This window comes from Neomonachus schauinslandi, chromosome 14 (assembly GCF_002201575.2).
Source record: "Neomonachus schauinslandi chromosome 14, ASM220157v2, whole genome shotgun sequence".
NCBI classification, from domain to species: domain Eukaryota; kingdom Metazoa; phylum Chordata; class Mammalia; order Carnivora; family Phocidae; genus Neomonachus; species Neomonachus schauinslandi.
In genome coordinates this window covers 4,199,086-4,224,415 of record NC_058416.1, presented here as the reverse complement: position 1 = coordinate 4,224,415, position 25,330 = coordinate 4,199,086, and the positions used below count along the sequence as shown (strand labels likewise).

General features: G+C 40.5%; 1 protein-coding gene across 1 annotated transcript in view; it reads left to right on the top strand.

The window, feature by feature from the left end:
* Positions 1–25,330, top strand: part of ZNF407 (zinc finger protein 407) — a 440,591-nt gene that overhangs the window by 150,749 nt on the left and 264,512 nt on the right. Inside the window, exon 4 of the mRNA XM_021686162.2 lies at positions 11,598–11,672. Within this exon, the coding sequence (XP_021541837.1) occupies positions 11,598–11,672 (75 nt within the window). The remainder of the gene's footprint in view (positions 1–11,597; positions 11,673–25,330) is intronic.

Genomic DNA, 25,330 nt, shown 5'->3' with positions numbered 1-25,330 from the left:
TTATTTCTAAGCATAATGATTCTTGTTAACCAATTGCATTGTATTTATTTATTTAAAAGATTTTATTTATTTATTTGACAGAGAGAGAGAGAGAGAGAGAGAGAGAGAGCACAAGCAGGGGGAGGGGCAGAAGGAGAGAAAGAAGCAGGCTCCCCACTGAGCAGGGAGCCTGATGCAGGGCTCCATCCCAGGACCCTGGGATCATGACCTGAGCCAAAGGCAGATGCTTAACCAACTGAGCCACCCAGGCGCCCCCATCCATTTACTTTTAATCTGTATGTATCTTTATATTTAAAGTGGGTTTCTTGTAGACAACATATAGTTAGGTTTTGTTTTTGATCTACTCTGACAATGTTTTTTATTTTTTTTTAATTTTTTAAAATATTTATTTATTTATTTGACAGAGAGAAACAGTGAGAGAGAGAACACAAGCAGGGGGAGAGGGAGAGAAAGAAGCAGGCTCCCCACTGAGTAGGGAGCCCGATGCAGGGCTCCATCCCAGGACCCTGGGATCATAACCTGAGCCGAAGGCAGATGCTTAACCCACTGAGCCACCCAGGCACCCCACATTGTATTTATTTTTATCTGACCTGTTTTACAGGTCATTAATTTTTAGTTTGTATCTTCATCATAGGATAAACTTTTTCTTTTTAAATATTATGAGTAGTTTCTGAATCACAGTGAATTAAAAAAAACAAGAACTAAAACCTCTGTCCTACATCAGCTACTTGATTTTTCACTCATTAGTTTGTCAAGAGTCCTATTCATTTAGATTGGCATTTAATACACTGTTGATTTTAATTGTGAATACTTTGGTTTCTGTAGCATTCCCTTTTTCTGTTTTCTTGTCTCCCATGAGGTGGACTCTTTCATGAGGCAGGAGGGGCACGATGGCGGAAAGAGCTCTGTAGCAAGGTCAGGACATGTGACTCTTACATTTGCATCTTCAGCTTCTTTGTAAAAAAATTTTTACATTTTCTTGTAAAAGTCGCAGGTGCCTCCGTTCTTGGAGTCCCAGGCCCTCCTAGTTCAGGTCAGGCCAGCGGTGGATGTGCTGCTCCTCGTTCAGTCATAGCTGAGTGCGTTGAGGAGACACACGTGTGCTGTGTAAAGTGTAAAGCAGCATGCTAGTTTTTACTTTTAAAAATTTTACCAGTTGTAGAAAAGCAAAGAATATAAGTAATCTAAAAGTACGTCTCATGTTAAGTGATTTTGACTTGTATTTGCTTTACGTATGTGCTTGTATGTTTATATGTCAGAGGACGGGGTTACATTGTAAGTAATGTTTTTGTCTTTTTAAATCTAATATGCCTTGAGAAATTTTCTGTACTTTTTATTGATGCATAATATTCTCATATAATCATGCCATTACTCCTGAGCATTTAGGATATTTTTATTTTTTAGTTGGAGTGCAGCTTTTTTGCCTTTTTTTCAGATGTTTTCTCTAGGGTATATTCCAGAAATCGGGGTAACTGGTTCAGATGACTATTGAAAACAAATATTTGCTTGTTTAAGGCTTGGTGCTTTATTCAGTTCAGTAAGGAATCATAAGATGTTTATGAGCTGAGGTGCAGTATGAACCTATTTATGGGAAGATTATGTGATGGTGGTATATGGGGTGAATTGTAATGGAGAGCGCCTTGACGCCCTAGCATTCCGATAAAATGGTTTGCTCTAGTGTAATTATACTAGTGGAAGAGAAGTATGCAATGTCTTGATAGGGAACATTTGTGAAGAAACAGCTGATGATTTATGAACCTGAGGATGCGATTATTGAATTGGGAAGGTGGTACAGTTGTTAGAATTAGGGAAGTTTGGAGACACCATTGTGAGGGAAGATCATGACTGAGGGTCAGACATGTTTTAAGGTGTTGTCAGCTCAGAGAAGAAAAAATGCCCCAGGAAAGGCCATGGGTGCAGATACGTATTTTAGAGTCATCCACAAAGAGGTTATGCATGACACCCAGGAAATGAATTACAGCTTTGAAATAAGAATGAAAAGGTCACCCTTTGAAGGTAAGAGGAAGAAGAGTTGACGGTAGTGAGAAGCAGGGAGTGTTCAGGGATGGTTTAGAACCTGTGCAAAGGAGTATGCTGTTAGAGACTTAAGAAGGTAGTAGTGAACAGTACATGTGTGCTTTGAGGATGCACAAAAAGAATTGTTTGAATAGGAAACTTTGCTTTTATATATAAAATGTGGTTTTTTAATACAAAAACATATTTGTATGCCACTTGGAAACCTATTATATAGTATTACAGCATAATGGATAGATAAAATCAATTATTGTAATGAATACTCATTACCAAGAGTTGCGATCCTCTGTGTATGTTTCCTTCCCTCGTCACCAGGAAATATGCACACCATATTTATTAGTTTGTGTGTTTATTCATTTATTTCCTAGCTTTGTGCCCCGAAAGGGCTTTGATTCAGTGATATCCCAGTAGCAGCCATCATAGTTAGCAGCTGCATCTTGCTATGTAAATACCACTCCTTCCTGTAAGAAACTAGGGCTGATTCCCAGCTCTGCAGCAGGGAAGGGGCCTGGTGAGCTTAGAACATCTTCTGCTGGAAGATAAGGAAATGCTCAAACACTGAGGAATGATGTCAAAAGGACATAGTAGACAGCTTTAAAGGGTCTCTGTTGGCCAATTTGGGGACAGTTTGAGAATTATAAGGCATAATTATGCTAATTGATTATAAAACATGACATAGACATGAAAATCCAAGAGTCCATTTAAAATTCTTGAAAGGGAACAAGGGAGAGAGCATGAGACAGACGGGTAAGTGGTGAAGTTCTTTGTAGAAGAATGTCATTCTGATAAGTGTAGGAGGAATGATAGAATTAGAACATTATCATTTTGCAACCCTCATAATAATCGAGATAGGTAAGGTTCATTTATGAACACTCAAGCCATTGGGAGAAGGTTGTTCGGGAAGAAGATGGTTGAGTGTCAGCTAATAGAATCCACCTGCATTCCTTGGCTAATGGCCCATTTCGTCCATGTTCAGGGCCAGCAGCAGAGCCAGCAACATAGCCTCTCTCTGGCCCTGCTTTCATAGTTACATCTCCTTCTCCAACTCCTTTCTTCTGTCTTCCTCTTCCACTTTTTTTTTTTTTTTTAAAGATTTTATTTATTTATTTGACAGAGAAAGACACAGCGAGAGAGGGAACACAAACGGGGAGTGGGAGAGGGAGAAGCAGACTCCCTGCCGAGCAGGGAGCCCGATGCGGGACTCGATCCAGGGACTCCAGGATCATGACCTGAGCTGAAGGCAGTCGCTTAACCAACTGAGCCACCCAGGCGCCCCCTCTTCCACTTTTAAGGACACTTGTGTTTACATTGATCCAGGATAATTTTCCGATGCAGAAGTCAGCTGATTAGCAACCTTAATTCCATTTGCCACCTTTATTCCCCTTTGCTTTGTATCCTAACAGATATTGGAGATTAGGATGTGGACGTCTTTAAGGGGCCATTGCTCCTATGATGTGGAATCATTAGGAGAAATACACACTTACGGCAATATGAAAATCTATAAGTCATCTATCTTTTATACTGTCCCATTAAAAACTGAAATTAACATGTAAAACTATAGTATAAAAGTAGTCTTCATTTACAGTCACTTTCAGAATGGTCATACCTTATTAATCATAAAAAAGACATATTAAGCAAAATGGCAAAAATTTCCATATATATTTTTAATGACAAGTGACATTTGCTCCAAATGTCAAATCACGTTATTGATAATATATTGTTGTATATCCAGAACCTGTGTGGGGAAATGGACTGTGATCGTTCTTTGGAGAATCATTATTTAATATCCTGTGTATACTTTTTTGTCAGCTGTACAGGGTTTACTGTGTTCATAGAATGTTGCTTATAAATATGTACAGTGATGAAAATTAAGTTGCTTAGCTTACACCGATTATATGCTCACTGCGAATTAGATGACTTTGGTTGATCACTACTGTTGATTTTAGAGCAAGGGGGGACCTTTTCCAATTCCCATTTGTACATGGGAATTGGTACACTAAAACTGAGAAGTTTTAGTGTACCATCAGCCCTGTTTTAAAATAATATATGTCTTGTTTCTTCCTGATCATGCGGACATGGCCTCTTTAGATATCTGTTTCCACCCCCTTCGTTTTTTTTTTTTTTTTTTTTTAAATGATTTTACTTATCAGAGAGAGAGAGAGCACAAGCAAGGGGAGCGACAGGCAGAGGGAGAAGCAGGCTCCTTACAAGGAGCAAGGAGCAAGGAGCCTGATGTGGGGCTCGATCCCAGGATCCTGGAATCATGACCTGAGCCGAAGGCAGACGCTTAACCGACTGAGCCACCCAGGCGCCCCTCCACCACCTGCGTTTTAAACCCTGTGAATATGGAGACTGCGTTTCGTTCCTCTTAGTCCACCAAGGCCCTGGTCCGTTGCTTGGTGTTCCGTATGTGCTAGTTCCCGGCCGCTGAATGATAGCTGTGGGATGGGCCCAGTGCTAAATAATGCGTCTTTGTTACCTCGTTTTTACAACTTTCTGAGGTATTATTATCCCCACACTACACATCGGGAAGGAGCGGATCAGTGTGATTCAGAAAGAGAGGAGCAGGATCACCCACACTGTCAGTGGTGGAGTTAGGCGGCGGAGCCAGTGCCTTAGAAAGTGTACGCCTGGGCACGTTCCTGTCTCCGTTTCAGCGTCCCCCAGACTCCAGAGCAGCACTTTCTATATGTGTCCCGAAGATGCAGGTCTAAGAGATGGACATTGGTTTTTGTGACAAATATTTAGTGGTCCATGAAGTTGAGAGAGAGAACTGTGCACATCTCCCCTCCCTCTCTTGGGACTCGGGTGCTCAGGAACTGCTTCCCACTGGGAAGCCTGTGGGCTCTCATTCTTCTAACCCAATGTGTTGCCCCAGTCTGACTTCAGCCCTGCCCTCCATCCCTCCCCTTTTGGTAATATCCCTATTAACATCCTGCAGAGCAGTCATCTATAGGGTATTTGGCAAATATTGAGAATCTGGATAAAATGTAAAGTTTCTGGCATGACTTGTAAGACCCTTCATGATTTAGAACTCTGCTGTTTTTTTCCTTTGTTATCTCAGACTTGTACCTAATTCTCTAGCAGTCTTTCTTGACCTTTCTGTGTTATTTCACTCCCCACTGCATGTCCTGTTTCATGGGCCTGGAATCTGCAGCCATTAACCAGTTTAACCGTTCTGCTCCCAGGCCTCCCTGGAACCTTGGAGAGGCTCCTGCTGTCTGCGGCCTCTGCTTGCCATCTTGGTGATGGCCCCTAACGCTCTTGATCGTTGTTCACTGCTCTCCTGTCTGTTCTTTGCTTAGGCCTGAGTGCTGTTTGCTTTTGGGTCCCCAGTGCTTACTGACAGTATTAAAACGTGAACCTTTTAATTAGTGTTTGAATCGAATCCCTTTGAATTGTGCTGTAGTTCTTATGAACGTGGCGTTCCTAAGCAGACTGATAGTGTGGCAGGCAGCTCCCCTTCCTGCTAACTTGGTGCCCGATTCCAGAGGTAAAATGTTGGGGGTGGTGTTTATGTCTTGAACCTTTGAGCCTAGGGTGGGTAAGAGCTAAAAGTGGTAAAGATTTATATAATGTTAAGAATGTGTGAGTCACTACGCTCTGTACTGTGCAAACAATAATCATGTTATCCTCATCGCACCCTTATTAGGTAGGAACAGTTACTACCACCCCATTTGATACACGAGGAAACCAAAGGCACTTCGTTAAATAACACATCTGAGCTTACACGATGAATTCGTGCTAGGCCGGCGATTGACAGCAAGCACTTTAGGTCCAGAGTCATGTCTTAGTGGCAGTGCTGTGAGGGGTTAAAGCTGGACACTGCCTGTGAGGTGGTCCTCTGTAGTGTCTGCTGCATCTTTGGTGGCACCTGCAAGGATTGATAGGAAACCTGAGTTGTTCACCTTTTAGGAAAGTGAGGGCCTTTTGTGAGGGGTGCAGTGCAGAGAGAGGGGACAGGATTGGGGGGTCCGTGGTGGGCCCTGGAGACTCAGAACGCCAGTGAAGTCCTAGAGAAAGAGCAAGGGGTGCAGGGATGCGGTAGTACGTGTAGGTTTCCTTTCTTAGGGGGCTCTAGCATTTAGAATATGTGTATAAATGCTTGGAAAATACCAAATAGGAGTTTCCTTTAAAGACATACTAAAGTTTAGAATTTTTACTCATTCAAGCCTTTCTTTTTCCCCCTAGTTAGTTAAAATTATTGTTTTTAATCCAGACTTACGGCTCAAAATCACACTGTAAAGGAGGAACAAACCAGGCCTTGGGTTTGTGGCCATTTGGAAGTGTGTGACCATTCATTATTTCTTTGCTTGCTTGCTGCTGCATTTAGTTTTAGAGTGCTTTGTTTCTGCCGCCCTCCTCCCCCTGCCCTTCTTGGAGATTGATATAAATAGATAGAAATACAATGTAAATGAGTCAGCGTGAGTGCTTGCTTACATCTTAGGCTGCTGGCTTTCAGGTAGGTAGGTGTTTTTGTTTGAGGTGGTGGACTTGTCAGATCTCTGCATCTTTTTTTTTAAGATTTTATTTATTTGAGAGAGAGAGTGAGAGAGAGAAAGAGCACAAGCGGGGGGAGCGGGAGAGGGAGAAGCAGACTCCCTGCTGAGCAGGGAGCCCGATGCGGGACTCGATCCCGGGACTCCAGGATCACGACCTGAGCCGAAGCCAGTTGCTTAACCAACTTGAGCCACCCAGGCGCCCAGATCTCTGCATCTTGAGCTTTGAGGTCATCTTATGTACATCAACTGAAATCTTCTTAAAGCTGTTATGTGTGTTGATTAAGGTGTTAACTGGTCCAGTGGAGCAGAGGCTTTTGTAGTTGACATCCTTAAACTTTTTTTTCCTGGCTGTAACTAGATCCCCGGCATGACATGTACATTTACATGTATATTCACACACATACACGTGCATAGAGAATCACATCTGTGTATCAGTAGCGTGATGAATGTTAGCTATTATTCATTCATCTGTCCTTACCTCTCCTCGTGCTGTGTTGTTTCCAGTATTTCTTCAGTTTTTTTTTTTTTTTTTTTTATTTGACAGAGAGAGACACAGGGAGAGAGGGAACACAAACAAGGGGAGTGGGGGAGGGAGAAGCAGGCTTCCCGCCGAGCAGGGAGCCCGATGCGGGGCTCGATCCCAGGACCCTGGGATCATGACCTGAGCCGAAGGCAGACGCTTAACGACTGAGCCACCCAGGTGCCCCTGTTTCTTCAGTTCTTATAAAATTCCCTTGAAGCACTGTTTCCCTGCCCTTTCCACCCAGGGGCTCGCAACTCGGAGGAGGTACTCAGCGTTCTCAAAGTTAGTCCAGGCGTAGCGGGCCACGGGGCCATGGCCACCTTTCCACCGCCTGCCCCCCGCTCGCTGTGCTTGCCTGGGGGCTACTGCGAGCAAGGCAGCCGTGCTCTGCTCACCTCAGCATGCGGAGCTCACTCGCCAGCGTTTGTCGGGTCCGCCGCCCTGGGCTCTGATGCCAGGTGTCTGAGCTTGTGGGGTTTGCGTTTTAAGTTTTCTGCTGCTTCAGCAGTGACTGAAAACTGTCAGTTCTGTTACTGTTGGGCTCACTCAGCGTTCCTGTGGGTGAAGCCCGTGTTCCTACAAGCAGTTTGGGAAGTGTGGCGCGGGTGTGGAGGGGGCCAGGGGGAGAACTGGGTGGGGGGCTCTGGATCCCTCAGTGAGACCTAACGAGTAAGTACATGTGCTCGCCTCATAGTCCTGAATTACCGTGTCTTACAGATTCTTGTTAACTTACCGTGTTGTCGTGTTTGGCTTGTAACTGCTTACAAGCACCTGAAGTTCTCTCTCCTGTGACCCGTATAGCCTACACTGACCTGATCATCAGACATTTGCAAGTAGCTGGATATTCTATCCTACAGGCCGGTCTTTGAGGAACATTTGCCCTTCTTAGAGAGATGAGGGCCACAGAAATCACGACATAGCAAAAACTCAAGAAACATACTGCTCTTTGCTCGAGTTCCGGAGAAACCACCTGTGCAAACCTGACTTTTGGCCCCTGCACTGAACGCCTGACTTGAATGTGTGCGTTAGGGAATGCTGGTGTGCCGTGGTTCTTGGTTTCTGTTGCTTTCCACTTCTCCTTCCCTGTAATCGCGGCACTGTCTCTTATTTACTTAGGGAGATCCGTCAGATAATCTCTCATGACTCTCAAGTGGAAATAATTCTGCAGTGATAAAACCTAAGGGACTAAAGGAGGAGATTCTGATTAGATCGATAGATCATGTAGGAGAAATTAGTTTAAAATTAGAAGTTAAAATATGAAAGGTTTGTCCTGAAAAGTAGAAATCTATAGCTAGGATGTAAATGTTATTAGTCTGCTCTTTTGACACCAAAAACAATTTTAAGTGACGCTATTTTAGGCAATTATAGATACTTGGAAATCAATCATATTTAAAAACACTAGTTTTTATGATTTCAAGGTGTTCCTTCAGATTGTCAGGCATTTGCAGATGGAGAGCCTCAGAGAGTATGTTGTAGCATGGTTCTCGCCCCCTTGACAGCAAGACCAGAGGTTGGCCTCTTGTTGGGTACCTCAGAGTCGTCCCCCCCGCCCCAGTCCAGTCCCTCTGGCTGCTGTGAGCCGCACGGCAGGGAGTCAGACCCTGGGCCTGCAGTGCCTGGGCTCACCGGGGGACCAGCCCCTGAGGTTGTTGCTCACACCAACACTCCCTCCCCGCCCTGCCCTGTCCTCCCTAACCTTCCACCACCTCTGCCTCTGAGAGCAGGCCCCGCTCACGGGCTCACCCCCAGCTGTCCTGGCTGCCCTGCCTTCTGTGGCCTGCTCCGTCCCCTGCGCCGTCCCCGGCCCAGGCCCCTGCCCCCTTCACGCACAGACCGTGTTCCAGAGCCGTCCGGTGTAAAATTTTGATTCTGTCCTGACACTTCAGATTGCTTCTTGTTTTGTCTCGTTTTTTTTTTTTTTTTTTCTCCTATTACTTATCACATGATTTAAGATGCTGCATGTTTTACTTTTTGTTCTTACCTGTTTCCCTCACTAGTTTTCACGTTTTCTGAGGCAGGCACTCTGGTTTTGTCACTGTGCTCTGCAGTGTGTCCAGGTGCTGGTCTTGGTGCGTGCCGATGTGACCAGCGGTGTCCTTGCAGGGCCGGGGCAGGCTTGGTGCTGCTTCATCCTGCTGAGACGCTGCACGTTATAGAGTGAACGCTCCATGAAGGCGCAGCTCTGTCTGATTTTACTCGTTAGTGACACACATAGTGAGTGGCCAGTAAATGTGAAGAAACGCAATGAATGTACACAGGCATAAATATTCATCAGGAGCAAGGCGTTTCGATTGTATAGCTTGTCAAATTTGGGACTATTTTTGTCTTATTTCTGGTGATTTATAGATTATAAAATTTCCAAAGCAATTATTATGTTAAAAATATTAAAGCAATACTAAGATGATGGCAGTGAGAGGTAGACTACATTCAGTAATCACTAATTGCTGGCAATATTATGTTCAGATAGGCTGGTAAGATGATTTTAGTCATGCTTTTAATTGAGCATGACATTGAGACTTTGATGCTACTTGTACTTATGTAGACCAAATTTATAGCCTTTATACTTACTTTAAGTCAGATTTTAGATGAATGAACATTTTGCATTTAAGTATAATTGAGGTGTATTTTAGTATTATAAATTTTCCCCATAATAATAAAAAATTGTTATTCCTCCCAATAGTCTATAGACAGTCAGCAGGTAATTTAAGGATTATATTAGGTAGAAGCTTTCCCTCTCTGTGTACTTTAGTTTGTTCCCCTGTGCAGTGTATTATTTTTTGTTTCAATTCTTAAAGCTTACACATTTTAATTAATAGAAGTTTTTTCTTTTAGGAACTGCACTGTGGTTCTAAGCCCACATCTCTTAAATTATACTTGGTCGTGTAAATAAGCTGTGCTTTGCAACTTTGGGTTCTTAACCTTTGCACTTTGCTATTAGCTTTATGTTTTTTTAATTATAAGAAAATAGAGGACAGTAGGGAAGTTATGACTTAAATGGACTGTTATTACTGCGTTCTTCTTTTAAGGAAATGAAAAATGTTATTTTGTCCAAATCAAGCAGAAACAAATATAGAATATCTTGTACTGTTTTTTTGCTAAGCCTTTAATATCATCACAGTTTGATTCTTTACACGTAATCATTATTTTTCCATTTTAATGATTGATAGTGTGCTCAGTTATTTATACTGTCAAGCGTGTATTGTCTGTAGTTATTACCTAATATATAAAAAAGAATGAATGATGCCATTTTCAGCGCATACAAATACATTATTTGAATAATGAAGTCACAGTCATTTAAAAAATACAAATATATTACTTTAGCCTCGAAACTGAGGTTCCCTAATATTATAGGAAAAGAACCAAAATAGACCAGACATGAAAAAAACAAAAGAAAAAAGAGGCATTCACCTTTTTAGAAATTGTTTCAGTCGTAGCGTTTGGCATGTCTCTTCCATAAGGCCATAATACTTTACAGCCTTACGTTGCCCATTTGTGCATACATGTCCAGATGAATTCAGTGTTTAATGTTAAGAATCTTATAACATGCCAATTTGATTTGTAGCCCTTCATATCATAGAATGCTAATTAAAATCATATTTTTGCATATGTCATGCCTTTCATGTACATATGCAAATAGATTCTGTTGCCTTTCAGCTATTGGCGATTAACTTTATGAAGGACAGCTGTAATACATAATTAACAAAAATGTTTGCAAGCCCTTTTACACTGAAAGTTATAACATTAAATTTTTTTTCTCTTATCAAGAGAACCACTTTAGTCTGATGCTTCTGAATGAGACCTAAATTGTTTAAATAATCATACTATGTAATTAAATTGATGTTGTACTGTGGTCAGAAGGAGACTGGTGTTCCATGGACTGGCTTCTGATTCCTGTCCATTTCATATTTATGTCCTCAAAATTGAATTAAGTAAGCTGATTTGTGTCTAAAATAAGATAGCGTGTCAGGTAATACTTTTTGTTTGTTTTAGTTATTGATATCTTCTTGGCACTTAAGTACATTTTTTTTTTTGCATGTGCCACAGACACAGTAAACACATACCATTTTTAAAAACCCCTTTTCAAAGTATTACCATGTTTTCAAGGAAGCTTCATGGAGCTATTTATTTTCTCTTATATAGTTCCTTAAATATTTCATAAAATGACATTTTCTCAAACTCCTTCCCTGATTGAAGTATGGGATCAACTAGGGGGCAGTGAAGATTATGTCGAGGCATCGCTTTGTCTCTCTTAAGACAGGGAAGGCAATGACTGAGGTACAGTCACCATTTCTGCTCCTGTTCGCACACTCGAGTAAGAAAATGAACCAGTTAGTTTAAATACAGTTATTTCTTCCGGTTTTCAGGTATCACAGTACGTTTGATCTGTAGGCAAGCTTCTTGTTTACCAGGAATGCCGCTCTAATGTGCATTTTCATATTACATCTGTATATAATTGCCTGTTTTTAAGTACTTTGTGGACATATTTTTAGCAGAGAGTCATGTTTTAGTTCTTTAATTACTGTTATTTCTTTCTTTAGGGTTGCTTTTGTAATGAAGAAGCACTTAAATACGCATCTACTAGGCAAACATGGAGTTGGCACCCCAAAAGAAAGGTAATTTTTGCTCATTTTAAAAAATTTAACAAATACGTTTATATTTGCATTTTAGGCTTTGCTTAATGATATGACTTCTAGAATTTTTATCAAGTCAGTTCATCATGTTTTGCATTTGTGGTACTCTGTTGTTGAATGTGATATTTCATACCATTCTCCCACAAAAATTTAATGTCATTTTAATTTTAGAAATTTGGATCTAAAAGTATTTGAAAAGATTTGAGGGACTTTGAATTTGTGAAATTGTGGAATAACCCCGAAACAGTCGAAAAGTTTATTTAGGAGGGGATTGACCTCTGCACATGTGTTTGAATGAACTAAAATAATTATATAAAAGTAAACTTTATCTATTTTTTCCTGCATTTTTATTTTGAGGTTTTAAAATAGTATTTTTGAATTCTTACTGTAGAATTAACATTGCTGATACTAAAAAAGAAATACATCTTGTGTCATCCCCCAAATAATACTCTAGTTGCCATGTCATGGAAAATAACACTACAATTATTATGTCATCAACTGCCAGGCTTTCTTTTTTCCTGCTACTGTATCATAATTAGCTTCATCACATAGACTTAATTATATTAGGTGAGCAGAAATATAGCAATGTCAGCTGTCAAGTGAGTATGGCTACTTCTAAAATTTTTGAATCTCTAAGATGTATAGCTCACTCAGAGCTAGTGAAAATTCCTCTATCCTTCCTTCAAAGATATAGTATATTTCCTCCCAATCCTCTGTGATGGTATCTGCAACTCTCTAGACACTCCCAGAAACTTTTGGTTTTTAATACTTTTTTAAGATGTCAGTAATGATGCAGTTTGTTCTACGAGTCTGCAGCCTAGGACCTCCTAGGACCTCTTCCTTATTTGTAAATGTTTAATTGCCTTTTTAAAAAATTTAAAATGCTCTTACCAATATTTTCTGTGTTTACAAGCAATTTGACTTGACTTGTATTGAAGGCATATTGTTTTCTTTAGTGTTTTAGTTTGGGCATGACTACTGTGTCAAAATATTGAGTGTTACATATGCCTACTCTTTATCTTTTGATTTCTGGTACTTCTCTTTGTGGCATTATATTTAATTTGAGCCAAACTGTATGTGTTGAGCATATCCTGAATGCATAATTCTTGAAATTCAACAAATTTTATATTACTTACATTATGGTTTGGGACTTGTCGCAGTTATGTTTCATGGGTGTATAAGGAAGTGGAAACAAAACATTTGTATGTACTCTGTTTTTGTTGCTTTTACATGCATTATTTCAATTAATCACTCTGTGATATTATTAGCAGTGCATTATTATTCCAGGTTTTTAGATCTGAGGGTTGAGATTCAGGAATATGCAATAATTTATTCAGTGTCTTATAATTAATGAATGTTAGAATTGTTATTTTTCAGACTCTAATCCCATTGTCCTTCCTTCTACTGATTATCTCACACTGAGAATCTTTACATACAGTTACTTAGGGATTTTGTTCCCCAAATGAATTTTGAATGAAAACAGTCTAGATCAGATGATTAGGAAAAAGAAAATATCTCCCTACTGTAACTCAGATGTGTCATTTTACTTTTTATTTAGAAATTCATAAAGGTTAAATAAGTGTTCATATCACTTTATAATAACGAAAACTTCATCACCATATACATATTTTTATCCTCCAAGCACTTAAATACAGTGGGCACCTCCTGTATATTATGATAGAAGATTGAAGATCCCAGATGTACTATTTGGTTTCCATTACCTTTTCTGTATACTCCAGGAACACTTGCTTGTTTCCATTCATTTCAGCCCCCAACACCTTCAGGGAGGCTACACAGAGGCAAGAGAAAGATCACATGTCTTTCTTTCCTTTGAGGCGTGGTAAGCTTTTTCTCCGGCATTGACACGGTTTTGGTTCTAAAATTGGGAAAGGAACCTCAAGTGGGAAGGCACACCCTGTCTCCTGGGTCCTGACTCCCTCGTAGTCCAGGCTGTTAAGTTCCTCTCAGCTGGACATCTTCCATTGAATTGTTGCTTCTATTAAGACCTCTGGGTTTCAGAACACTTCTCGTTTAGGACACTTGTCTCACTGCACAGAAATACTCAGAAGGTCTGGACCCCGTGGCAGCATCCTTTCCCAGTAGACCCATGGAGCTGGGGAGAGTCGCATTCAAGTAGCAAAGTCTAGCATAGTTAGTGCCAAAGGGCTCCCATTCCACCTTCCTCCCTGCCTTGGAAAGGGAATTGATGCCTTTTAATGATTTTAGGAAACAAAGAAACTCTTTATCAGCATGTTGAACCGTCACTTTGGGCATAACTGTTCTCTAAATTAAGTTAAACATTTTTTTCTTACCTATTTAAAACATTAATGCCTTGGCTATAATTTTGCAAGCTTGCTATATTTTAATTTTTCCCGGGTAAAATAATCAGCTTACTTTTTTATGTTTTAAATTTGATTCTCCCCTCTTATGCATTGCATATTATAGCAAATAGTAATAGAAGTTAGCCAAATAGGCTGTGACAATTTAATTAATAATGCATTTTGTTTGCAAGTATTTAGGCCTTGTGCTTTGAGTGATAAATGCAAAAATGATAATTTATTACAAGTAAATTCATGTACTTGCACTATAGTTTGATGAACCAGTAAATTTTGTCAGCATGACTGTCATTAGCAACAGAAAGCTAGATAATTTCAAATATATATGTTTTGACTTCATGAACACCTGAAGTGATGGCTTGTGTAAGAACAAGTTTTTCTTTTTGTCCCTAAATTTGCATGAACTTATTTTAAGGTAGTAAACACACCACTGTATTTCTGAAGTCTTGTACACTTAAATATAAAGAACTAAATATAGGCACATTCGATTTACATTCCAAAATAATAAACTCCAATTAATTTGCAAGTTCATTCTAAAGTATTTCCTATTTTAGGTAAGTAATTCTGTTTGTAATATAGTAAGCCAAAGTATCTTTATGACTCTTTGGGTTCGCTAATAGTAATCTAGAAAATGAGCCTATGCACAATTACTACAACTGAAACAGCCATTATAAGTTTATCTCATGTGGAAGCCAGGCACGTGTTATAATCGAAAGGGATGGCATGCCTGGTTTAGTGCTTCAAAGTCAGCTGGGCTTTGAGCGACTGTAAATAGGAGGAGGGGAAGGGGCTCCCTGGGCATCTGAGTTTGTGGTGTCCAGGCGCCAGTGGAAGTTAGCTGCCCTGACAGCCTCTCAGGAAGGCTCTTATGCCCCCAACCACATATACCAGTGGAGATTTTAAATTGGATCCATACATCAGAGAGTCTAAGAGCTAAATAATTTCATGATCCACCGAAATGTACCTGTTTTTTCAAGTTATTAATGAATGCAAGTATTTCTTCAGTGAAGCAATTTTGGAGGCATCTACTCAGGTTATAAGGCTCAGCCAGGGCATTATTGTCCACATGGGGTGTTCAGGCCCTGGGGGAGGGCTGATCAGTGCTTTTGTTCAGGTTGAGAGGGTTTTCCCCAGGCCTCCTTCAGATTTTAATTGATGCTGGCTGTATCCCCTTTTACTAGATGCTTGGGACTTGTGGTTAGCCATCTCCCTTTTCATGGCACTTTTGGTCTTACTGATAAGTCAAGTCTTTCCCCCCACGTGTTTCTATGTCCAGATGTCACCAGGACTAACTGTGAGTAGAAGTCCTGGCAGCTCTCATACCTGCTTCTCCTTTGCTCTGAGCCTCTGGGACCACACAGGACATCCTGTAGGACTTTGGGGTCATCCTTGTCTCCTTTCCTTTCTCTCTTTTCTCAGAAGTGTTTATATGTTAGATATGAAAGCATCACTGTTCTTTTCAGTTTAGATGGAAACATCACCCTTTTCCTTGAAACATGAAAGTATCCCAAACCCAGACATTCCTAGAGAAAGCGTATAGATGTGCGTGTGCAGTAGTTTGGGTTATTAGAAACTTAGGTTACTTTTATTTATTTATTGAGGATTTTATTTATCTGAGAGAGAGTGAGCCAGAGAGAGCATGACGGGGGAGGAGCAGAGGGAGAGGGGAAAGACTCCCTGCTGAGCTGAGCAGGAAGCCAGATGCCAGGCTTGATCCCAGGACCCTGGGATCTTGACCTGAGCTGAGGGCAGCAGCTTAATCTACTGAGCCATCCAGGTGCCCCCAAAACTTAGGGTACTTTTAAATGAGAGAATAATACGTTTTATAAAAACTCTGAATGACATTTATTTAAACAGTTTCAAATTTTTCCCTACCAGAGGAGTATGAGATTAACTCCTGTTATTGCCACTTGATTGTCCATTTGAAAGAAATAAGTTCCTTTGGCTAAGTTGTCAGTGGGTTAAGACTCCAACTCTCGTTCTCAGCTCAGGTCTTTATCTCAGGGTCCTGAGTTCAAGCCCCAGGTTGGGCTCCACTCTGGGCACTGGAATGGAGCCTACTTAAAAAACAAAACCAAACAAAAAGGATCATCATCTTCCTCAGTGTTTATTCCTTGTGAATTTCTGTAGGGTAAACACTGTTTTCTGTTCTACCACTGAAATGGGTAGCGTATTCTCATGGATGCATTGAGATCTTTTACTCTGTGTTTATGAGCATCATGTGATCTCTGTGGAGTGTTTTTGTAAAACCTCTCAGGTCATTTCTGTCTGCTGGCCTCAGGCTCGCTCTCACCGTTATTCACCCACTGTGTATTGGTCTCCCTCTCATTTCTTGTCTTACTCTAGTGGCTGGCAGATTTTTTTCTTTCTTTCTTTATTTAGGAAAAATAAAGTGTTTAGGGGTTCTTCTCTGCTTTAAAAAATATATATTTATACCAGATATAACTCTCTTGAGCCCAGATGGAGGAAAACATGTCTTCTTTCCATCTCGGCTCGCTTACTTTAATGAGTGGGAGGTTGTCATATTTTGATGTTCTAGTATTGCATGAGCTCAGAACTCTCCTTCTTCTGTCTTTTCCCATTTCTCTGTCTGCAGACAGTATCCAGTGTAGAATTAGTATCCTGTGATCATTTACCGTGGTTTTATTGTGCACAAGTAGGATTGAACAGACATATAGCCCTGCTAAGGAATCACTTCTATGTGGAAAGATAGATAGAAGTCACATCAGTTCATCTAAACCCAAGGTTATTTATTATTTTTAGAAAATTTCCTTTTATATTTTACTGACTTAAACTGACAGTTTATTAAGGTACATACAGAGATAAGTATATATTTTCCACGAAAGATATCTTGTCAGTGTCTGGGAAGTATTTCTCAATTAAATGGGTAATTTAGATGTTCTATGATTGCTTCATGCCAAATGGTTTCTTACTGAAATGGGTATTTTCTCACTTTGACTTGATGAATTTTCCTGGTGGCCGTTAACAAAGGCATCAGTGGTCTAGAAGGTCATAGTTGTTTGAAGTTTCCAACTTACTTTTTGGGGAGGTATTTGGACCTAGTTAGAGATAATTCTCATGGCTCATCCCCAAGGGGATGGAAATCGCTCTTCTCAGGCTCGTGCCTTTTTGTCAGGCTCCACAGTGTCCACGAAGCTGTGGCGGCCCTGCTCCTCCTTCGGCTGAGGATCCAGAAGCTCCGTGGAGGGTCTGGATTCCGCACCTCTGTCCTGTTGTTGACAGGCCTGCATGCGTGTTCCTTCTGTTCCCTTCCTGACCTGTTGTCACTGGTAACCTTTAGGTAGCAGCGTGGCTAGAGAGCCCCTCTCCTTCCCTGCCTTGCTTTTGTTTTCTTCCTCCGATAAAACGGACGTCTTAGTTTTTGTGGTAATGACTTACATTTAAAGATGTTTTAAGAACCTTATAAAACCTTATAAACTCCTATTTTTATTATTAAGTTAGTTCTCAGGTTGCTGCTCATGAAAATATGTCTGATCTTCCTTGTGAGACTCGGGGCCAGTTTATTTCTGGTCTTGGTTCCAGGAAAGGTTGTGCCTTTCTGAAACAACTTGTCATTTTGGTCTTAAGTACCAGCAAATCCCATAGATAATTGAGTTTTCCTCTTTATGTTTACTGCTGGGAAGCTCAGTGCCAGAATTATAGTCCATCTCTAGATAGTGGGCTTCATGGTACGCATTTTATTTACTACTGTTACTTCGTGTCTCATAATTTTTTTCCCTTAGGGCAGATTGCCATTTTATGTAAGCAGTATGTTGTAACCACCCCCCATAAATCAGTGCTTCCATAATTCAAGGGAAGTTTTGCATTGGGAGTTTTTGTAAAGTAGAGTCAGTATTTGTGAGCACATACGCCTTCAGCTGTTTGGTTTTGGGGCAGTGTGTTTAGTAGCGTGAAGTCCTATTATGGGACTTCGTAAAAATTGTCCTTGCCCTATGTTGTGAAAACTTACTGTACTTCCTTATACTACTTCTAATGGTGCTCCTTGTTTCTCAAGATTATTTATTTTGAAGACTGCTTGCTGCTCAAGTTTGCTGAGCAGACATAGTTAGTATGTACTCCGCTGGGAAAGAAGTGGGAATTGCTTGCCTTTCATATCAGACATCCTCTCTAGCTCGGTCAGAAATGAGTGCTGCTCTTGGTGCATCATGGTTATGTTGATCAAATACCATATTTACTACTTTAAAGGAAATTCTCACATTGGTAGCAGAAGATTTTTAAGTGTTATATGAACTGTATGGAAATGTACGGAAATGTAAGATTGTTTTCTACTCTTTCTAAACTTTATTTTTTAATTTTAAGCCAGCATGTTGAGCATTCATCTCTGCATTTAATTCTTGGGCATTTAAAAAACATGAGTATTATACTCTGACTGGTGACCATTTCCTAAACAATGCATAGTCTGTGGATCTTTAGTTCTTCACCTTATACCACTCTCCCCCAACCCTACGCCCAAGGTCACTCCAGGCACATGGAAAGTGAACATGCCAGGCTCGCACACACCTCACAGAGGGCCCCTGACTGTGTTCTGCTGGGGAGGCTCTAACTCCAGATTACATTTAAAATGTAGCCCTGCAAAAAGGTCTTTCCAGACCATCCATCCTAAAATAACACCTCTCCCAGATATTCTCTGGAATAGTACCCACCTGTCTTTCCATCAGAGCCTTATACCTAGTAGAATTCTTTTTTGCCTTTATGTGTGTTTTAGCTCTCTGTCCTTATCCGCAGCCCATCAGCCCCAAATCTGAGGGTCATGACAGCAGAGGCTGTATCATCTTTAAACACCAATACCATCTGAATTTTGGAACCCAGTAGTAACTGTAGTAGTAAATGTTTACTGCAAGAATAAGCCGGTGAATAAATGAGATGCCTTTATCAGCAACTCTCGTAATAACCCTTATGCAAGATTGTTTCCTCTCCTAAAACTTTCCTTTGCATCATTGTGTAGCTCTTCCCTTTCTTTCTACACATTATGGACACCAATCTCTTCTAAAAATAAAAATCATATAATACTCAAGGATTATGGGAAGAGTTAGGATGAGCCTGGGAAACTGGGTTGGAATCAGGCTGAAAAGAACCTGGAGTCAAGGGGCAGTTACCTTTGACTCTGTCCTTAAGAGGAAGCAGGTGAAGTTAGAGCTCTCGGAATTATGCATCCGTCAGTGTGGAGTTCAGGCCCCAGGGAGAGCGTGTGGGCGGGTGGGTTAGCATCATCATAGCAACAGGTACTGCTGAGCGCTGTCTCCCGTCCCTGGCTTGCTGCCGGGACCCTTCCCTCATTCCAGCTCCAGTGTCCTTCACCTGAATCTTGCTGCAGAGCCACCCTGCAAATCAGCTTTTAATTGTCTATTTGATTTTGTTAGACACATTCTTTTCTCAACTCCATAACCCATTTTCTTCCTTTCTTGATACTTTGGTTCTCTCCCAGCCCCCGCTGTGTGCACTCCTAGAGCATCCCATCTCCTACTTCCCAGTACAGATATTTTCTGTTTCCAGTCTCAGCCTGAGGCCCCTGTCCTTTACGAGTCCCTTTTCATTCATTCCATCTCTGATTGACCTTGTTTTTCACCACATTCCTATGGAACATTGGTGAATAAAGGGTAGATATGTGTGTGGTTAGGAATTCTTCTATCCCCCCACTTCTGGCTCCCAAAAAAAGAAACCCAGAAGACTATAATAGTATTGCATACGTTATAACTATGTCATCTAGTGCTAGTTCAGTGAGTTATTGGACCAGAGATGTATGGGTTAGTACCATGACATCTGCTTTATTCTGTGGCCTCCTCTTACTCCCATATAGAAATACAACAACTGAATCCTGTGGGGATGTGAACTGTCTATACCTTTTTTAGTGTGAATGTTTGAATTGCTTTTGTACTGCTGTGCTTTAGTTTTTTTGCTATGCTTTAGTTTAGTAATTCAGTCAGATCTTGGATATAAGAATATCTTCTGTTTTAACCTTTTTTAAGGTCAATGAATAAGTGATTCCAAATACGATCAAATATGTTAAATGTTCAGAATATAGGTGTTTTTCCCTGGCAGGCATCTAGAATATTTTTGGCTATTCTCTTCTTTTATTTCACTTAAATTACTTTTAGAACATTGGGGCTTATACATCTGGACTCTGACTAAAATATGCCTTAAGCTCTTATCTTTAATTCCCAGTCAGTGCCAGAATTAAAAAGAACAAAGGCCTATATGTTCACTGCAGCCTTCAATTATGCTTAATTACCAACTTTTATACAGTTTCATTATACAGTACTGACTTTTTGTGAGAGGTTCTTTATATTCATGATGTCTCGGTAGCTGCTTATAAAAGTCCAAGATTAAAATTTTTCCTGTGGAATTTTCAGGAAACTTATAATCTTTCTGAAGTAATTTTTATAAAGTTGGATCAAAGCAAATTTGATCGACCATTTTAACAGATGAGAAACAAGATGTTTACATTTCATTACACTCTGGAGCTCCCATAGGAAAAATCAAGGGTTCACATGGGTTACTCTCTAAGATCTTTCCCTCCATTTCTTGGTCCTGGGGTTACTTGTATAATCAGTTGTGAGCTTAAAACAAAGGGCATCTCCACTGGTATTCCGGCTCTCCCATCCTTAGTGTTGACAGGAGAAAACAAACAGTGATGTGCCCTATGAGACATATTGGTCCTGTAGTAATCTTAGTGTTCTTCCGAAGCACTGGTTTTCATTTCAGTCAATCCTTTATTCCCTTTCAGAAGAATCATGATTTTCTTTGATGCTTACTTATATGTTAGCACCTCCTAAGATTGAATCATATATGTTAACACTTAGGTTGAAAACTGTCAAATATTAGTACTTTTATAGGAGTCAACCTAATTTTATTTTGAACTGTTTCTAGCATATGGTCTCAATATAGAGATCTGCTTTTCAGAGAGTCAGTTCCGTTGAGTTCTAATGTAATTCCAGTTCTTTCTTGCTTTATGGATGCCTTCCTAGACCTAGTATGGTATGGTAAGTGTGATAGAGGAGTTGGGTCAAGGTAGCATGACCAATGTGAGCATACTGCGTGTGCTGTTCCCACCCACCATGGTGCTGGAAGCCGTGGCTCCGTGTCTTCTGTATGGGTCAGCATGGATTGTCCTTTCAAACAAGGTGCAGATTTTGTCTCTGTAAATCCTCCCCTACATTTTCATTCTCTATAATCATGTCTTCCCACCGAGGTCAGTGTACTACTTAATTCATTCTGCATTGTTTTCCTTTTAAAATAGGTGGTACATGCCCTATTTCCACACTAGATAATTTCTTGAGCGCATGGTTGGTGACTTTCTTTGTTAGTTTTTCAGAGGGTGATTGACACTCAGTGACTGTGGATGGATGTAAGATACTAAAGTCTTCATTGAAATTTTTCTTTCTTAAGATGGACTTTTTCTTTGTTGGTCTAATATAGTCACACTATGAAAAGGGTATTACAGACTAACAGAGTTTTATGTCCCTATAGATGGTCCTGCCTCTTAGCGTAACAAGCTCAGGTGCATTCTTCTGAGTCACTGTGCCTTCCACCTCATCTCTGATGCTGAGCATGACACCTGGTCTCAGTTCTCAGGGCTTATGGTGAAGTGAGCATGAATTTATAGTTGTACAAGTATAAAAAATCATAATCTGTATGCATAGCATTTTAAAAAAATTCTCGTTTTTAGGTGAAAATGTATTAAAGCAGCTTTCATTTGCTAATGTCTAAATAATATCTGTACCCCCTTTTCCATGCTTACCTGATTAAGCAAATGATTATGGGAAACAGCAGATTCAGCAGAACATACATATGAAAGTTTTTATTGAAATTAAACCCCAATATTTTGTGTGTTAATTACAACTGATAATTTTCTTTTCCATTCTCACAGCATTCAAAATGTCTTTGTCTCATTTCATATTTATAATTAACTAATATGGATATGCCATATATTATCAGCAAATAGGAAGTGGCAGACTTATTGTTGGATATCAAGTTTTTAAAAATATATGGTTTGGTTTTTTAAAAAATATATTACTTATATGATTACCAGATTTTGAAGATGAGGAAAAATTTTAACAAAATAATTACCCCAGTGTTTATTATCTTGTTATTAGTACTTGTAATAATGGTTTCTGAATGTATTTCAAAGCTTCAGTGAATTTTTGAGTTTTCTCTTTTGCTTAAACAGAAACAAACAAAAAAAGTACATAGAAGATAGCCTTATAAAACCAAAGGAAAAAGCAGGGCTGCTCCATCTGAACCTGGAGGAGGGTCCCAATGACCCCATCCATGATGGGGCATCTTCTCTGCATCTCAGGGAAGCTGTGGGCTCCTCATCAGAGTAAAGAAGATCTCATTATGCACGCAGAGCTCTTTTACTTGTCCAGTAGGCCATGAACTTTTACAGCTTTAGCATTCATAATATTGTTGATGCCTGAGTGATCAGACATAATTTCAATTCCTCCGGACATTCTGCTTCGAAGTGGACATGCTCCGAGGCCACCGAGTCAGAGCTCCTAAGTCTGCTGCTGCTCAAGCCCCAGCCTTCCTGTCTTGGCACAGCCCAGGCCTAGTGTGCTCTTCCTTTCCGCCCGCCTCTGGGGCCGCTCAGGAAGTGCTTAAAGCCAGAGCGGCTTAATCAGGTGGGTTCAACTGTTGGGAGCTGATGATGAAAATAAGGAAAGAATGAGAAAAAAATGTAAGAAAGTAATCATTCACAGCTGGAAATATGAGATTGGGATAAATTAAAATCTGGAATGTAACATTCTTGTTCTCAGCTTTGGTGGTGAATCCACAGATGTTCATTAGATCGTTGAATGCATAAATAAGATGGGGCCACCAGTGGGCCTGCGCTCACCGAGGATTGTTTTTGGCCCCGTTTTGTGCGCTCAGGACTTTGTGGTAAGCCCGTCACTTCCCATAGTCAGTAGCCTGCCCCTCAGCCCGCCATCATGTGCTGGCTGCGCAACAATGTGAAGGTAGAGCTAAAGACTTGCCCTTAGTCATCTGGCTAGAGAAAGAGTGCTCCACCGAGTGAAGGAGAACACTTTACTGAATACGGGAGAGATGCTCTCGTACTGGGAGTGCTAGTAATGGAAAACATCAGCGTTTGAACAAAAGTGTCATTTGTTCAAAAATCATTAGTCTTTAAAAATTTATCTGAAATATCAGCATGAACTTTAATTCATATCACTATTTAATTCACTTTTATTATGAGAGAAGTTTGATTTGGAAATCTTAGGAAGCATTTTGCTTTGTGTAGTGTGAGGTTACAGTGGAGGGATCCTCCGTGTTGTGGGGAAGCGGTTTCTTCAGAGTGCAGAGGTCCCCAGGAAGGGTCCTGAGGCCAGCTCGCGTCCCTCACGGACGGTCCCTGTCCGGACGCACAGCGGGGCTTCCGGCAGCTGCGCCGGACCGCGCTTGCTAGGAGTCCTGCTGAGGCTCCAGCAGTGTCTGAGGGTGAGGCCTGGGCGAGCTCTGTCCTAGGAGGTGGAGGTGCTGCAAGCGGGGATGGATGTTGTGAGTTTCAGTCGGAAATGGTTTCCTTCTGCCGTGCCCGTTGTACCCGGCTCTGCGCTGCCTCGCGGGGCCTCCTCACAGACGCCGCCCGAGTTCCATCGGCCCTCTGTGCCCCACCCGGAAGGTCAGAGTGCTCTGCCGAGCGGCGCCAGCCCGGCCTCCGCCTGCGCTCAGCGTGCTGTGTCCTCGTCCTTGCATGTGTGTCCTGGTGGACGCCATCCTCCCTCACTGTTCTGGGGACTTAGGTTGATGTCACTACACTCGTGGCGTTCTGAGTTGGAGTGTACAGTTTCTTTATTTTCCTTATTGGAAGGATTCATAGCTTTATTAAGGAATTTGAACTGTATTTATAGAATCCCTAAGATACTAAAGGGGTCACTTAATTTTTTTAAAATAATTTACCAGCTTCTATGAAGGACGGTATATTCTATAGGGCTTTCTAAAGGTCTCCGTTCATATGCCTTGCAAATGTCAGTGGCTCGCTATATTTAATTTGTCCTAACACCAGGTAGCTTATTGCAGAATTAGCTTATTGCAGAACAATAGCAGAATTTTGGATTTTAAAGGGAACCTTACATTTCACAGATGTAACAATAGTTTCAGAGAGACTTGCCCTAGATCATCCGGTTGTTCAAAATCTTGACAATTCAGAAGAAGTCTGTGTCCACAAATTTTGTAAATTTCCTTGCATCCTTCTTTGGTGAAAAAGAACTATGATTCCATAGTTCTTTGGTAAAACTATGCTCTTTCATGGCTGATCTTTTGATAGCATTGCATATAATGCTTAATAGCTTCTCAGCACTTTTAATCTTAGTAACTGCTGGCAAATTAGGTACAACTTAGTGTATTTATGAAACGTAATCCTCCCCCCCTTTTAAGGTGCTTATTCATGAAATAGAATATAAAAAAAAAATAGAAAAGTCTGAGTGTATTTGTTTAAATGAACAAGACATGTTTGTTTTTAGTCTGAAGCATGTTGCTGTAAAACTTTTATAGTGATGCTATTTACAGAAATTATAGGCTTACTTTGTTTCTTTCGATGATGGCATCATTTTTGCTAGCCTTTGTTGGGATATAAAATATAAAGCATGATTTTTCTTGAGAATATTACACAATGAAAAGGTATATCAACTGGACAAAGATGCAGTTTTCTTCACTTAGTAGGAGGGAAGGTGTGGGAGTGCATTTCAGACTGGGGCTGACGGCAAGATCAACTTGCACGAGTAACACACATTGGAGGCCAATGAATTCAGCTGTTTGCGGTATCATCAGTCATATCATCATGAATATTTCCTTGTTATTCTATACAGGCTTTAAAAAGTAAAGTTGCAGTTGGTATTAGCTATAAATCAATACATCAGAAACATTTTTATGGAAGTTACTGCTCATTTGTTACTATCACAGCACTGAAAAAAAATTCCTATTAGAATTACCTCAGTATTATGAATGTCTCTGTAGTGAGTGTTGTGGTACTCAATATTTTAGCAGTTCTTCCTACATTAATTCAGTAGCCAGTTTTGCCACAGATTTTTCCCTTATGTTTTTTTCCCCCTTTGAGGTAAAATTGGTATATATGCTGTAGGTTTAAGCTGTACAGCCTTACAATTTGACATCTGTATATACTTCAGAGCAAGCACCACTATGCATCTAGTTACCATCGATCACAGTGACTCCCTTCACCCATTTCAGCCACCCCACAAGCTCCTTCCCTCTGGTGACCATGTCTGTTCTCTGCATCTATGAGTTTTTTGTTTTGTTTGTTCTGTTTTAGAGAGTCCAGAGATG